The sequence below is a fragment of the Melanotaenia boesemani genome, chromosome 6, assembly GCF_017639745.1.
Source record: "Melanotaenia boesemani isolate fMelBoe1 chromosome 6, fMelBoe1.pri, whole genome shotgun sequence".
NCBI lineage: Eukaryota > Metazoa > Chordata > Actinopteri > Atheriniformes > Melanotaeniidae > Melanotaenia > Melanotaenia boesemani.
The window spans coordinates 11718247-11735714 of NC_055687.1; the positions used below are offsets into that span (position 1 = coordinate 11718247).

Genomic DNA, 17468 nt, shown 5'->3' on the forward strand with positions numbered 1-17468 from the left:
CAAGAAACTAATTTGAGAAAATCCTTTTTTTTTTGTCTACATGTTTACAGATTCTTTAGTTAAGGTCGCTGATTGCATGTTTGTCCTAATTAGGATTATATTTGCAGAATATAAAGTGACCTTACCTTCCTACCCTCACAGGGGTTAAACATTTGTTGCCACAATTCTAACCTTTCACCCCTGTTTGCTTAACTTGTACCTTATATTTGGCTGTCCTCAAATGTTTCCACATACCTCTTGTGTGCCAAAGCAAGAGTTTATTTAGATTTTGCATGCAGCGATTAAAACAGTCCTTGGTTCTTGACATTTGTTATCATCCAGGTTAATATAGAAGTTCATGCTTTTGTGGTTTGATGCTATATTATAAATAGAGAATATCTGGGGTAATTAGAAACACCACAGATAGTCTGATTCTGCTGTGATGCTGACTACTTTAAATGCCTTTGTGATATGAGTGTGTTTGCTTTGTCACTTTCTCAGTAAATTGCTTTTAATGAATGCAGTGGCACTTGTTTACACATCAGTACACACATACAGTCATCACACCCTCTTTACCTTATTTATTTCCAGCACAGCACAAATAGTATCAGTAATCTACTGATGACATGATGTGTGGTGACTGGTGTTTGGCTTCGTGTCAGTGTGCAGCCAACAGTGAGGGTCATTCACTGTGGGGGCTTACGTATGGCCACCATAATGAGAGATTCCACAGAGGGGGTGCGAGCAGGTGCTGACTGACGCTGCGCTTGTGTGACTTACTACGACTCTGTGCTGGCGAGGGAGCTGTAAGTGATGTCATTGCTTGATGATGCTGATGTCACAAGTATTTTTTCAATTTCCTTTTCTTTTTCTACAGAGAAGAGGACTCTCAGGCTGTCAGGGTGTAAGTAAACACCCTCAAGAGGAGCTGCTGACAAGCTGTCCTACAGAGATTCTGTTTGTTTCTAACTGTCAACATTTCAAGGTAAATCCACAGTCATGCTAACAGTTGCAAGTCAGTGTTAAGTCTGTGTTTCAGGAGCGTGAGAAGCATTTAAAAGCTTTTTAGAAGCTGAAACGTTTATGAACGTGTTGTATACTTTGTGCAAACCACCAGTAATAGTTTTGAATTCTTAAAACAAATGTTTTAATTCAAAATCTTTTCAAATATGTCAAATATACTTAATTCACTACATAACATTCATCCATTTTCACTTATTTCAAATGGAGGACATTAATGAAAATTACTCAGATGTTTAAGGATTTTTAGTCTTTACTATTTTCAGTTTAAAAGAAAGTGATTTTTGACAATCTTTGATCTCTTTTTGGTTATTACAAATTTTCACTACTCTTGTTTTAGATCTGTTTATGACCCAGACAGCACAGCAGTAGTGTGTCTGTCTGACTGAAAATGGGATATTGGTCATTTTCATTCATCTGAGAATGACTAAATAATGATTGCTTTTAGACTCTTTTGGAACAAACTACATTACTAAAGCAACTTAGCATGTTTATAAAAACTGGAAACATACCAGTCCAACTCACATCAAAGCTGAAGCTCTAAAAACTGTCCTAACACACCCAGATCATTCAGTTTAGGGTTTAAATCCTTTCTGCATATATGTTCTCAACTAGATTCAACTGGACTTACTTTTTGCATGCACCAGATTTCCCTCTTTTAGCATCATTATGTAGAAAAAAAAAATCTGTCTTCAGCTAAATGTGTCAAAAATTGTATCTGAAAAGGATCCAAATTTAAATAAAGAATTTCTAGACTTGCTTTGCTCTAATAAAATCCTAATTTTATAACTGCAGTATTATCTAAATTGTCCTTCTAGTGACTTAATCACCATTCAAGTAGGCTGAATAAATGTGAATCTGTGAATGTGGCTACGCATACATGCACAATGATCATCCACAGTGAAAGTGAGAACTGGCTAAAAGTCTTGATTACTTTCTAAAACAGTCCACAGAGCCGCATTGTTGGACATACTTTAGTCAACAACTCAGCTCCATTTGCTTGTGTGTGTGTGTACTGTAATGAGGCCAGTGGTCCAATAGCTAGGCTGAACTCCAGTCATAACCTGACTAAACTGTTTACTGTACTGTTTGTATTTTGGTTGGTTATCATGCTTAGGACTGAATATTGAATATCATGTTTTTATTCTGCATACTGCGTTTGCTGTGATGCTCAACAAAAGCAGCATACAGAGCTTTTTATTTTGTGGAAGAAAGATTTTAGATAGATTTGTGTTTCAAGACTGAGAAACAAAGCTGTTAAACCTGATAAACGTTTAGGTTTGTGTGAATCATAGAGGTCTGTGTTGCATCATGAATTGTGCAGCTTCATCAGTGATGTAAACAAGACATTTGATTTAGTTTCTTCTTAAAAATGTTTTTTCTGTAACTGACATGTTTGTTTCTTACAGAGGTCTATGGTCCAGCACTGAGCAGAGACCATGTGGTGTTTGGAGCTGCTCTTACCTCTGCTGTTGATCATCAATGGTAATAAATTCCTCCACCTTTTACATGTTAGATAATAGACACATTCTTCCATCATTAGATTTATCACCATGCAGTCAGTTTTCTAATGCATATTTTGAATAAAATTATCAAATGTCCTTTCACATCTGCCTTCTTTCCCAGATGCCAGTTGCCAGTGGAATGTTTGGGTACCCCGGGATATCTCAGCCATGACAAACTCATGTGTGGTCATCCCATGCACCTTCATGTATCCGTCTGGAATCAGGCCGTACCGTGGCATTCATGGTATCTGGTACTTTGGCCAGCCCTACCCTCAACTCTTTCCCCCTGTAGTCTTCAAATCACGTACAGATGTTGTGCACGAGAGCTACAAGGGTCGCACCAAGCTGCTGGGTGACCTGCACCAGAGGAACTGCACTCTGCTCATCAGCAACATTGGTGCAGAGCACTCAGGGAGATACTACTTTCGTGCAGACCTCGGTGGAGCCAATATATACACCTACCCAGACTTTGCTGAGCTAAAAGTTTTGGGTGAGTCAGTGAGGAATTCACATTAGCATTTAACTGTAGCTGATAGAAAGAAAAGCACAATCACTGCTGATAGTTAAAAGCCAATTTTGTTTTGTTTTGCAGATCAGCCCAACATCGATGTACCTGAGGAGATTGTCAGCGATGAGAGCCTGGAGCTGACATGCTACGCTCCTGATAACTGCCCTGAAATGACTCCAGAGATTCAGTGGATGTACACCGACTACCTGCCGGACCCCGAGTTCACCACTGACTACGTGGAGGAGAGTAACACAGCAGTGCTCTCCAGAACCCTCACCTTCATACCCAGACCCATGCATAATGGGCAGCTCCTGGGCTGCAGGGTCTACTACTCCAACACCACTCTGGTTTATGAGAGGCTCATTTCACTGGACATCAAGTGTAAGTTAAACAAAACAATCACATTTATTCCATTTCAATAAATTAATTTAATCATTATGAATCATAATATTCAATGCTTTATTTTTACTACTTAACAATGTTGCTGCACAGAGGCAGTTTAAGCTTCAGCAGAATACTTGTGTTAAAAAGCTGTTTTAAATTGCAAGTGGGTAGGAGTAACTCCTACTGGGAATTTTGGGAATTTTATCCCATGTTTTCCTTTTTATTACAGATGCCCCTCGCTCGGTGTGGGTGAATGTGTCTTCAGAGGTGATGGAGGGCAGCTCTGTAATGCTGCACTGTGAGGTGGACAGTAACCCTCCTCCCAGGATTTCCTGGATGTTCGGAGACCAGGAGCTGCTATGGGACACGGCATCTAATGTCTCCCTCACCCTGGATGACGTGATGCCTGCAAATGAAGGAATATACACCTGCGTTGGAGACAATGGCTATGGCATCATGAACACATCACTGTACCTGGCTGTCAAATGTAAGTTTAAGATGGTTAATGAGTCCCAGTGGCCCCATACATACATGTACAGGTTTAAAGTATACAGTATCAGATACGTAATCCTTATGGGTTTGCAAAGTGCTCCTGAGTTGTTTGCAACTTCACTCCAAAGATCTGGTGTCAATACATAAGTTGTAGGTGCTTTAAGCTTTTAATGTTCTTTATGGTAAAAGTATAAACCAGATAGTTAGGATCAGAGTAAAACTTCAAGGCAGGGTGAATTTAATTCAGGCCAAGTAATGTGTTAATTACTGTACTGGACCTTTTACATGCAAAAGCTACTATGCTTAGGTCAGAATTTTCTAACCTTAATCTTTTCCTTAATCAGTATATATTCTGAGGACTGAGAATAGTGGACTTATTTTTTTTGTACAGACCAAAAATAATTCAAGGCACACACTGTTGGATTGTGCCTTAACATAACCCACGAAGCTGCCACTGTCAGCTTCTGTTTCTAAAAAAAATTAAATTTATGACTTTTTTATTTTCTGATACTGTTATTTTTCTTTCTGACTTGCTTTGTCAGTGCACAGAGACAAAAAAATTAAAAACCAACTGGTATTTTTATGCATATAGTGATTATTTTTAGTTTGCTTTTAGACTTTCTCCTGTACTCCAATAGAGACCTGTGACACAGTTACTTTGACCTTCCTCTGAAAGAGTTCAAATGCGAGTAGGATGGAGGAGTTGTGGGTGTTTGGAGCCTGAAATATATGTCCAAGGTGACTATAAAATATTTAACAAATATTCCCACAGTAAATTTTATACTGAGGAAATAAAATCACAGATAGATGAAGTATGGTAGTGATTTATTCACAGAGAACTGCCACCAAAATCTGTACCACAGATTTGCGGAGCTTCATTCTGAGTTTGAACTCATTATCAGTTATCAGTCAGTCATGAAATACATGTTACATAACATTTTTTATTATACACAAACAAAACATCGAAGCTATACCTTATTTATAAATGCTTCTTTTCCTGTTTATTGCTTTATTTAGTTTTATATCACAATGCCTTCCTTTTAATGATGCTCTGCTTTGCCTTTAAAATTACTCTACAAGGACCAATAACCTTTTCTGAACTTGAAATGAATACAAAAAAACTTCTTTTATCAAACCATTTTCTTAATATAGGTTTTTTTTCTGCAAATTGTTATTGAAAAAGAATAAAAATAACCAAATAAAAAATTGTATTATAGCAGCTGTTGAAAAAGCTTAACACTTTAAATCTGAAGATGGATGACCCAAAATGAAGCATTCTTCTTCACAATTTCACTTCACATGTAAGTGCTGTATATAAGTAGGTGGGGATGCAATACACCATTGCAAAGAAAGTGCCTGATGCATTCAATATGCAATATTTTTGGAGTAGAACTGAGGTGGATGGTCATAATTGAATGTTTTAAGCATATATGTAAAATAATTCCAGTCACACTTGAGTAATTCTGAAAACAAATAATAGAATTGGTGTGTTTAGGCCCATTTTCACACTATAGGAAGGTGTTAAAACCCCACTATTCTATAGTGGCTCAGCACCAAACTGTATATCAACACATTAAACCCCCACATGGTCACTTTAGTTCAGCATTTTACAGTTTAACAGAAATATTATTTTGATTCTCTCAAAAGTTCACCAAAGACTAAATATAAAAGTAAATTTAATTAAATAAATTTACAGTTGGTGGTCGGAAAAAAACAACCTTAACTTTAACTCCTCAGGAAACAGATCAGCCATCCAGTTTGATGGGAGAGAATATTAATAAAATTTGATATTGTATCGCTGCTTGTTTATGCTGCCCCTCAGTGGCCAAATGGGTTGTTGCACTGCCAATCTGTATAAGAAAAACAAAACAAACTATAGTTATTTGTTTTCTTGCAGACCCTCCCCGTGAGCCTGTGGTAAACGACTCTATGACCGTACTAGAGGGCACGTCGCTGGCCTTGCACTGCAGCACTCAGGGAAGCCCGGCCCCAACCCTCACCTGGCTGAAGGATGGGGAGCTGGTGGGCACCATCACTGCTGACGAGCTGTCGGTGTTGGAAATCCTGGAAATCACACCACAAGGGGATGGACAGTACCGCTGCCTGGCAGAGAATGAGCATGGGAGAGCCAGCAGCTCCCTCAACATCACTGTTGAGTGTAAGTGCCTCATTTTGTATTGTAAAGAAGTGTAAGAAAGAACAAAGCATGAAAGCAGAGTTTACTATCTGCAGCCAGATCTGTTGATGTTCTGCATGTGATAAATCACTTGTTATGAGGCTTTCTTTGCTGCACTAAGATCAAATCATTCTTTGGAAATTAAAAATAAAGTTAATTATCAGATTCTCTTATCAAGGACAAACATGTACTACTTTTATTATGTCGATGTTACTGAAGATCTTCACTGTACTGCCTCCCTCCACAGATGCCCCAGTCCTTCTGGAGGAGTCAAAGTGTACTGTGGTGAGGGAGGGAGTCCAGTGTGTCTGCATGGCCACAGGAAACCCTGAACCAACCATCGAGTTCTACCTACCCGACCTTAACATCACTATTAACGAAACTGACGGCCGGTACAACTTCTACACGCACACAGATGGACACATGTCCACAGGCATGATCAAGCTGCGGGAGAAAGGCGACAGGGTCGAGAACGGCGGGCCAGCCGTAAACGTCCACTGCAGCATCTACAACCTGTACGGAAGAGAAAGCGTCCTTCTGGAGCTGCAGCAGGAGAGTGAGTACAAAATGCATGTTTGCTTCAACAGTATTATTGAGCTCTGCTCATTATTGGATCTGGTGACACATTTTCCTGTATTCAATACAAAGTCAAAGCCTGGTATGAAGCTGTGTTGTTTAAAAGCTATTAAAAAACACAGGTGCACTCTTTGCAATAAACTTGGGGAACTGTAATTAATTCCACATATTCTGCCCTGCTGCAGTAAATTAAACCTGCATTGATCTGCTAAAGAAAATAGATCCAATGAAAGCACAATGTCTTCCTGTTTAAGAAACAGTTGCTTAAAACTACAAAGTCTAGTTTTTTAGAATGTAACACACAAATAACAACTGTATATAATTATATGGAGTTTGTTTTTGTACATTAACAACATATAGAAATACATGGACTAGATGAAGAGCACAGACAAGCTGGAACAGATAAAAAGGCTGTATTTCACATCAAAGACACAAATGCACAAATATATAACTGAAGCTATCCCAAGTCCACTGACCTTTACAGCAACCCTTCAACTGAACTTTTGTTTTTATATTTTAGAGATAATCTTGATAGTACACATGGATGGGTCTGTGCTGAATTATTAAAATCTTTCTAATACATGTAAAAAATATATAAATTACGACTAAGTCTCTCTCTAAGATCTGACTCATAAATATGATTAAAAAAAGTGTAAACAGCCTTTAGTCATGTATCAAATGACTGCAGTGGTCGCTGGTGTATTGACTAGGGCGCTGAAAGCATTCCAGTTGGGTTTCAAGCATGAAGACAGCCCACTTGTTCTCCGCAGAAACAGCTGTTTATTGGCTGTGGTGTCTCATGTGGAAGCTCTAAAACTGACAGTAATAATTCTTGAACAAAATTACATGGGATTATTCAATTCCACTTGACTGTAAGGCAGGTGGAAGCTCACTTTTAGTGAGCCTGATCAGGGTAGCAAGCTTTTCAAAAGTGTGGGGGATGTGTTTATCTGCATAGAAAGGCATGATTGGGGGTAATGAATGGCTAACAAATATCAAGGGTAAACTAACCTTCACTTAGGTAAACTTCAGAATTCCCAGGTGTCAGTGAATGCAGCATGTGATGCACTTTTATATGTCTATATGTATATATGGCTATAATAAAGAAAAACATCATTGGCTGTTCGTTTTTCCTAATTTAACATCTGATGAAAACTTAAATTGTAATAATCATGAAATATTCTAATCTAGGCCTTAAAAAAGAAAAAGAAACCTAATTTGTTCCACACTTTTCCTGGTCAATGCCCCTGCCTGGCCCCGTCATCAGGACTTTTCTAGACACACCCCTGCCTATAAATCCATTCTGTCACCTGTCAACCACCTGGTTAGAGAAGGGTCCTGTTCTGATTTGTATTTCAGAACCTGCTCATAATTTCCCCATCACCACATTCATGGCTACTAAAAGGTAAACCTGCCTATCCAGCATCTGCACAGCATCAATGATTTAGAGAAGACATCTTGTTTAATCTTGACACTTGCTAGATATCTGAACCTGATCCATCTGGCTGTATTATGACCAGCAAAGTTTACGGCTGCGTCACCAGCAAACATCGGCTAATAATTAAAATAATATAAAATAAATGCAAATTAAAGGCTATCTAATTAAAACAGGGTACCGTTTTGCATCAACATCTTGCCAGTTTCCTTCTCCTCAGCACGAACTGAACAATAAACAAATGAGAGACAAGCTGTGGCAGAAAACTGATAGTCCTATGAGGATTCAAGGAGCAGCAGGAGAGGAAGGGGATAAGAGGAAGTCGTGCAGAGCAGGGACACAGAGTGTTTAAAAGAAGAAGAAGAAGAAGAAGAAGAAGAAGAAGAAAAAAGCAGCTAAAAAGTGTGTGTGTTGGACCCTCTCACCATGAAATGTGTAGGTGTCAAAAGAGGTGTGACGCCCATGGGCCTGATGCCCCTTTCTGGTCAAATATAATAGACTACTCTTTTTTTTCTATGATTATTAGAAACTGCGTCCAACACAGCCTGTGAAATACAGTGCAATCCCATTTAGCTAACATGCTTGTCCCCTGAGTGAACTGGAACTGGACCAGTTCTTAATACACTGACATGCAGAGCACCAAGAATAAACACACAATGATTTCCAACAGGAAAAGATTTAATCAGCTTGTTTAAGTGGGTGTACCCATGCTTTAAACTCTGTTTAAACGTGTTACTTTAGCTGTAAAAATGGCATGATGAACACACAGCACTACTTTGAGCCAAGGCATTAACAAGGTTGAGGAAAGGTTCTGGTGAGGGCAGCTATCCTTAAAGACCAGCAAGATGGATCTTTTAATTTACTGAAAATCAGCTTGCAAATCTGCAGCCAGTTTTTAGAAGATGCATCATTCAGGCAGCGACCAAGGAAGATGTAGATCCTATAGAGAATGTGTTCATCCTTAAATTTGAGATGAACAGTGGGGGAAGACTAACAGATTTCTTTGACAGACTTCTTAGACAAAAGGGTCATGGGAGTTATTGGGAAGAGGAATTTTAATTGTTGAAAAGAAACAACTAAATTGGGAAATGTGGGGCTAATCCCAACTCACTGCATCTGTTTTAGTTCTCTGTTTCTCAGAAACAAGATACCCCGTTTATTCTGTAAATCAAGCGGTTATCTAGCTATTCAAATCACTCCCAGTGTCCCAGTTAAAGGACTAGACAACCACTACTTGTTGATCCCTAAAAGAAAAGGGACATGTAAAATGAAGAGTCAGGCCAAAGGAGGAAATTGAAGTTGGTTCATAGATATGAAAATTCCTTTTGCAGCACAAGTTTCAACAGCAACTCTCTGGTTGGCTAGTTGTGCAGTTTCGTGCAGATTCTTTATTTATAAGAATTCCTTGATTGTTAACTTTTTGTCACTTTTGTTTCCAGAAAAGTACATGATGGCAGTTATAGTTGGCACCATTGGAGGAGTAGCTGTCATAGCCTTCATCATTGCAGCTGTGAGATATGTGGGCCACAACAACAAGAAGTGAGTACAGATCACAAACTAATGGAGAGGCCAATGTGAACAGAAGAATTTTCTAAAATCCAAGGAAACACTTAAGCCTAGTCATCCATTCTAAAACAAATTGATGCACATTGTATATGAGTGAATGTGGGATTGATGTGGACGTGAGAATCATTTCTCCAGAGCAATTTCAGTTTATTTGCTATGACGAGACCCAGTTGAAATCCTTGGAGATCAACACTGGCTGCCTTGTGGAGTGGGTTAGCAAGCTGGACTAACCTTATATTTTGCAGGCATGATTCCCTGCTCTTACACTGCTTCTATATCCTTGACCTGCTATGCTGAAAACAACCCAGGTAGCCATCTTAACAAAAGGTGCTTTATTATCCTCAAGGTATATTTGGACCCCCAAATTTGCACGCTTTTTTCCAGTAGATCAGCCCTGAAGTGGGTGGGATCTCAGCAACTAAACCCATGAAATAACCACGTCACTCACAGCCACAGATGGCCTCTAGCATAACCTTTCAAAGCTTGTTGTTTTAAAATGGATGCCCAGGCTTGGCGTGTCGCCATGCGTTAGTGGCAATCGAGACCGAGTCTGATTATGTGACTCCGTCCCCCAGAGAGAATGGCAACCCTAGGCAGGACGTGGTCCTGGAGAACCCAGCTTTGTACTACAGCGCAGTCAAGAAGGACAAACAAAATCTGAGGAAGAAAGTGGTGAGACATGCTGTCGTCAATGATTATGATTATGATGGAGGATGGGTTGGATGACCATTCTCAGATTGTTTGGGGTTATAATTTTGTGTAATGAAATGAGTCATAAATGCTGAAACCCCATTTGAACCTCTGATATGAGGTGATAGAAGGAATCGCTCCCACTTGCAGTCTAGTTGCTCCAACCATGACCTTTCCAAACACTGTTTTTCTCTTGCTTTCATCGCTTCTCTGCATTTTTCTGTCTGTTTTTCTCTCCCCTAACTCTTGCACAGCTTAAGACAGAGCTGTTGGGCTCAAAGTTTAACTCCATTCTAGAGGAGACTACGGTAAGGTTCCCAAACAAATCCCCATTAAAAAACACAATCCTCAGCAGCAGATGCATCTCCTCGCATATCAGCTTCTGTGTTCTGTTCAGTGCTGTTTTTTTCCGATACTGCCTTCTGCATGGGTGCCTCATCGCTAACACAAGCTGCCAAACTAACAGGAAACATCTCAGTCTTCTTGTCAGCCAGTAACCACTAACGTATTTTCTTTTTGGTGTCTGTCGCGCTCTTACTGGCACCTTCGTAGCGATCTGTGCCGCTGAACGGTTGCTCTGTCTGCAGGGAGAAGACGGGGATTACCAACCTGTGGGCTCTATGGCAGGACTGGAGAGGCAAGAGCTGAATTATGCTGCTCTGGAGTTTATTGGGGCCAGGCCCAGGGAGGGGGCCTCAGGGAGGGGGGATGACGGCAGCAACTATTCGGAAATCAAAGCCAAATGAATCGCGATCCTTCCCTGACCCCTCGGCTATGCGAGATGCAGTGGCAGCCCCGGATTCCACACACCACCATACAGTGTGTATTAACCTCCTTTCCTCTCCTGGACATCACCCTGCACACGATGACTCCTTGTTCCTCTTGTCTTCAGATTTGTCACATATAATGTACGGCTCTCTATGTCAGTACTGCCCCCATTGTGCTGCCCCTCTTCCACGAGATGCCCCTCCTTATGCCATCATTTGAAAAAAACTGGTAGTTTTCAGGGTTGGTGCAAAACCCAATGGACAATTTATAACAAATTATTGCAGTGTCACTCCACAGTTGTTGTTTATTGTCTTTACATCATAGAGTGTTAAGCAGCAGCCATGTTTTTCTTGCTTTCTCCATGTGATTATCACTGTCTCACTGTCTGCTCTCCATGCCTCATAACGGTCACTGTGTCTGCTGCCAGTCGAAGCGTCAGGGCAAGGAGTAACCGCGCTTTTTGTTCTCTTTATCTTTATGTGTGTTTATCACCTGAGAGTGAAGCCTCTCTTCTCTGTTTGTTTTGGTTAATTGCATCTTAAGATAACTGACAGAGGTGAGAGATGGAAATGTATCTCAGCTTCTTTTACCACATAATTGTATTTAATTTGAGCTGTGATTGAGCGGCCTCTCATAATAAACTGAAATAAAAATCACCATCACTTTTGATAATAATTGGAGATTTTGTGAATTTAAGTGACACAACACCCATTTCTGAGAACATGACACATTTCCAGTGTTTTCCATTAAACAGAAGAATGTGTTGAGGTATTTTCCAGCACTGGATCAGATGCAAAATCCTGTTTTTTCTCAGAAATGCTCTGATTCATCTAGAAAATACAGACCTAAAGCACAACATATATGCGCGTGAGGGGCCAAAGTGTTAGCTCTTGTAGACAATGTGTGTGTTTGTTTGTATGTGTGTGTGTTCAAATTGTGCTGAAAGATCAGGGGACACTGATCTCTGGGGTCTTTGAGAAGTTTAAGCATCACCTCGCTGCGAGACGGATGCTTTGTTCTCACAGGATTGCATCAGATGTCTGAATGACAAAAAAGGTCATGCTGATTAGCCAACTGGTTGTGCTATTCACAGACATTTGATGAACTTGTGATTTGTTATTAAAGCATACTAATACTCTAACTGCCTATTGATGGTGTCATAATCTATTCATTTAATGGATATTAAAGGGAAAGGGGATGCTGTGTGTGTAGAAAATGCCCTGCATGAGTGTTTCGGAAGCATACTGTACATTTATTTGATTATAATATGGTGAAAACTAATGTGACAAAATTAAAACATATTTGTCACACATCTCCACTCTGGGTGAACATTGTCTGAATATAAGCTTAGAAAATGGTGTCCAACTTATAAGTAATCAAAGCTGTCAAAAATCAAACTCAGAAAAAATGTTTAAATGCAGGATTAACTTTGTTATATACTGAGGTGAAGTTAAATATATTTATTGTTCTTTTTGTATTACTTCAATTAACCATTAAATTGTTATTCAGCTATTTAAACTACACTTTCATTATTCTGGGTGATACAAATTTTTTTTTTTTTTATATTTTAGCAGCAGAAATGTCCTTGGTTCCATGTATTAATAAAATATTCTTTTATTTTTAAGTGGGGTTGTGTGAAGTACATGTGAGTCGTCTGTGTCTTACCTGCAGTAAATAGTGGTTCTCAGTGTGGAGGATCACAGAGGAATTCTAAAGTTGGAGCTAGGTGAATAGCTACTCAAAATAGAGTCCCAAAGATCAGAACTTCATCATATAAATATCTCAAGCCGCCTCCAAAGGTTCAACGTGGTTTGGGAACGGAAAAACATTCATGGTACAACAGGATACCATGCATAACATCAGCCTAACATATCCTGCAGGTGTAAGATAAAAATTAAATATCCCTTTAATAACATTGAATCCTACTTTACCCACAGCACAACCTTCATAACCTTGTTGTTTGTTCATGTGTCCCTCACTTTTCTGTTAGGTTTCTTGTAGTCATATTTATTGTATATAATAAGCTGCTTATCAAATTTTTGTTGCCTAAATACATCACATAAAAAATTAAAAATCCTGCTAATTTGTCTAAAAAAATCATAACAATGGAGGCAAGTATTTGACGTGGCTAAACTGGAAGTGATGTTGACTTGTAGAGTTGTGATCTCTTCTCTGACTTAAGGTAAAATTATTTCGGATTTAATGAACGAGGATATTTCTCAATTTATATCTAATGTGTAGGACTGGGAGCATCTCAGCTGAAGTGCTGCATTAAGCAAGCAATGTTTCTAAGAGCTCTTTCTTGCCCCAAACAGGAGAGTGAAATACAGCAAATAAGACAATATTTTACAGAGATAAATTGTAATTAATGTACCACAAAAATGAAACCAGATTGAGGGGTGAACATCAAGCTCTTGTAAATTTGTAAATGTCTTGCTGCCAAGACAAAACCTCAAATGATGAAGGCTCCGTTAGAAGAATAATAAACACAACAGCATGTTGGATATTTTTTCTGACATCAGACACAAACCATGTGGTGCAGATCTGAGTAAAATACAAATGAAAGAAGTGAGATCTTGGAATCATTTGTGCCACCTTTTCTTTTCTTTTTTTTAAACCTGTAGTGGTAGTAAATGAGAAGTTTAGCGTTAAGTTTAAATGTGAAACTCAAAATCTAACTCTACTGTCTTATATACTAAAACATAAATATTAGCAATTAAATGAATTGTTACATAATAAAATAAAATCTTGTGGGTATTGGGGTTTCTGACCATAACATACACTGTTTAAAAATCAAGTTTTTTGTGTATGTGTACAAAGCCTGTTTAGACCTGCTGTCCTGATTCATTTTAGCCTCTTATTGGGACATTGTTCTTGATTTAATGATGGAGGGTTCCAGATATGCTGGCTTACATTCTTATACTTCATATTTTTTGTAATATATTTTTTTCTTTTGCAACTCTCAAATATGTCTAATATTTTGTCACAGTGTGTTTAAAGCAAATTTTATAGTCAGATATGTCGTCGTAATCAAAATTATCTTCACTGAGTCTTTTTTTTCCCCTAGTTTTGATCAGTAGGTCAGGTCAGAGTTTTCCAATATCTGCAAATTAGCAGTTACTTTATGATGGCTCTGCAACAATGTAGTTTGCTTGCTCTTTTAATTTGGTCTCCATTTCCATGTAAATATAAATAAAATGAAAGAAAAAAAAACACTAAATATAAGCAGTGGATTATTTACAGAACACAATCTATGGACATGTTTCTTATTTCTTATGTTGTGTCTTGCCTTTTTAAAACGGCAGCATTATGATAAAACTGAAAAATACACTGTCTACGTCATTTTACTTCCTTTCCATAAAGTGCAGTTTTAAGAGGTTAAATAGTCAAACTAAAGTATAAATCCTTATAAATAATAATAATAATAATGCATTAGATTTATATAGCGCTTTTCAAGACACCCAAAGCGCTTTGCATTGTGCATTAACTATTCATCCACTCGTCACTGGTTATGGTAAACTACTTGTGTAGCCACAGCTGCCCTGGGGCAGGCTGACGGAACCGTGGCACCGAATCCTCGCCTACGGCCTCTCCGACCACCACCGGACATTCATCCACATTCATTCACCAGTGATGCCAACACTGGAGGCAAGGATGGTGAAGTGTCTTGCCCAAGGACACAACAACAAATGATTGGGGGAGTGGGAATCGAACCGCCAACCTTCCAGTCATTTGACGACCCGCTCTACCGCCTGAGCCACTGCCGTAAACAAGCATCTTCACAGAATGGAGGAGATATTCCCCCAGATATGCAGCATATTCAACTACTTTCAAGTATAACCCCAATTCTAGAAAAGTTGAAATGCTGAGTAAAATATAAATAAAAACAGAATGCAATGATTAGCAGATCTAATAAACTCATATTTTGTTCTCAGTAGAACATAAACAACATATCACATGTTGAAACTAACAGAAGTTACCGTTTTATGAAAAAATACATTTTGGATTTTATGGCATCAACACATGGAAAAAGGTTAGAACAGGGGCAACAAAAAGATTAAAAAGTAACTGGACCAAATTAAGAGCAAGTTAAGGAGCATTTGACAACTAATTAGGTTTATTGGCAACAATTCAGTAACACAGATAGATGAGAATATAAGCATCACATTGTCAAAAGTGATTTATGACCCTACTGATGACATGATTTATGACAGGGGCGTAACCGCCTTTCGTCAAACTGATTTGACAGGTGGTATTGTCCAATCAGAAGCTGCCACATCATCACCAGAAGTCCCTCCTTAACCAGAAAGTGCATCATCATTGGAAGCTGCGTCATCAGCTGAAGTCCCTCCTCCCCTGTTAGAGAGCGGAAATGTAGTCAATGCGGAAGCTGTGTCACTGCCAGGATCCCCGCCTCTTCCGTGGTTTTAGAGCCAATGAAGGGAGGGCCGCTGTAATGGTGGGTTGGTCCTGCGAGGGCATATTGGGGCATGCCTGGGAAAAACTGTCAAAATAAGAAGAAGAAGAAAAAAAAAAGAGAATCAAATAGTTATTTCTGCAAAACCATGGTTATTTTCTAAAAGGAGCGGTGGTGAAAGAGGGCGGAGGTTGAAGCAGAAAGAGAAAGGAAGGTATGCTTTGAAAAAACTTTACCTTATTGTGTCCTGTCCCTTTTTCCAAGCTTTCCCATTGGATGCTGGTGCATCTGAAAAACAGTCAAAATAAGAAAAAAGAATAAAACAGAGTTATTTCTGCAAAAACACGGTTCTTTTCTGTAAAACAGCAGTACCGAAAGAGTGTGTACTTGAAGCAGTGAAAGAAAAGAAGATAGGCTTTAAAAAAAACTTTACCTTATTGTGTCCTGTCCCTTTTTCCAAGCTTTCCCATTGGATGCTGGTGCATCTGAAAAATAGTCAAAATAAGAAAAAAGAATAAAACAGAGTTATTTCTGCAAAAACACGGTTCTTTTCTGTAAAACAGCAGTACCGAAGAGTGTGGTACTTGAAGCAGTGAAAGAAAAGAAGATAGGCTTTAAAAAAAACTTTACCTTAGTGCTCCTTCTTCTTCCTAAGCTTTTCTAGTGGATGCTGATGTGTCTAAAAACAGTGAAAAAAGAATAAAACACTGATATAACAAAGAATACACGCCCCCCTGGATAAGTAACCTCACTCTGCCAAACTGTGTATGAACATGGCCTGCCCTGACTACGCCTTTTGGATCTGTGGACTTATATTCATGTCTGGAGTTCATTTCAGGATTCTTCACTCACAGCCCCAGGATTGCCTGACCCTCCCTATGGACTGCAGCTGGTTTCTTCACATTCATCTCCTGGTTCTAATAAACCTCATTCTATTCAAACCTACTATCTGTGTGTGGCTGAATTTCCGGGTCTTCAGGAGTAAAACATTACAGATTTTCTTTTTTCTAAATGATTACAGCTATAAGAACAATACCTTGTACCTTGGTTTGTCACTTTTTGTAATTCTGTTGTAAAACGGTCACATTTATGTTGATCAATGTAAGTCATGTGTTTGTCATTTGTGATTAAAGTACATTTTGTGATGCTGATTACATTGTAGTACAGACCATTATTTTTGTCTAGAAAATATTGATGTGAAACAAATATGCCCTACAGATTTTTTTCATCTTATGAAATTACGGAAGCATTAAGTCAAATAATCCTGTTTTCAGTTAATCAAACAAACAAAAGCAACTTACTGTAAGTCCCTGTATAGAATGTTTAGCATTATAACCTTTTGCTTGTTCACTGGTCCTGTCCACTCAGTTACATGATACTGAAATGATCGTCTTTTATATGCAAGTGCAACAAAACACGTGTATTTTTCTGGTATGTTAGACACACCCACATGATGCTTGTGGAAGCTAGTTTACTGAGCAGCAACATTTATGTGGGAAGGAAAGTTAGTTTCTTTCAAAGAGTTTCTACAGGGATGTTACAACTGATAAGCTGCAGATGACACTGCTGGAGGATAATAAAGTAGTAAAACCAACTGTTTTGAGTAATGAAACCACTTCTTTTGTACTTTTTCCAAATATTTCCAACACCACCATTGTTGTCTGATTACCTTTTGCTTTGTCTGTTTAAAAAGTTGGTGAAAAAGGTCATAAAGGCAAGAGAGAGAGGTAGGACAGAGACCTCACCACCGAACAAAAACTCAGGCTGCAAGGAAATAAAAATAAATAAAAAGTATTGACATAGAGGCCTTTTTCATAGCAGGTGGTCTTTTTTAACCTGATTAAATCAAAATATGACTTTGTTTGCTCATATGCGGTTATGGTTACAGAAACTGTCCATCTTCCTTTACTAACATGTTGAGTGAAATCAATTTAATACAAAAAAAGACAAAT

At 38.7% G+C, this 17468-nt stretch overlaps 1 protein-coding gene and 1 long non-coding RNA gene across 5 annotated transcripts; one reads left to right on the forward strand and one right to left on the reverse strand.

The window, feature by feature from the left end:
• Positions 1-854: 854 nt before the first annotated feature.
• mag (myelin associated glycoprotein) lies at positions 855-11755 on the forward strand. Of its 4 annotated transcripts, XM_041988724.1 has the most exons (11): positions 855-964; positions 2409-2484; positions 2626-2994; positions 3097-3393; positions 3626-3883; positions 5786-6046; positions 6312-6620; positions 9515-9614; positions 10217-10313; positions 10586-10639; positions 10919-11755. In XM_041988724.1, exons 2-11 carry the CDS (start codon positions 2439-2441, stop codon positions 11075-11077), a joined length of 1950 nt encoding a protein of 649 aa, XP_041844658.1. In that variant the 5' UTR covers positions 855-964; positions 2409-2438; the 3' UTR covers positions 11078-11755. The 4 variants fall into 4 exon arrangements, with proteins under 4 accessions (XP_041844658.1, XP_041844659.1, XP_041844661.1 ...); XM_041988725.1 differs by lacking the exon at positions 10586-10639; XM_041988727.1 differs by lacking the exon at positions 10217-10313 and having other exon boundaries at positions 10919-11010.
• A 3472-nt stretch (positions 11756-15227) lies between these two features.
• On the reverse strand, positions 15228-16192 carry LOC121642144. Its single transcript, XR_006010843.1, has 4 exons — positions 16147-16192; positions 15950-16001; positions 15753-15804; positions 15228-15603 (listed from the first exon to the last, which is right to left on the reverse strand). It is a non-coding gene; the product is annotated as an uncharacterized LOC121642144 (long non-coding RNA).
• Positions 16193-17468: the final 1276 nt, after the last annotated feature.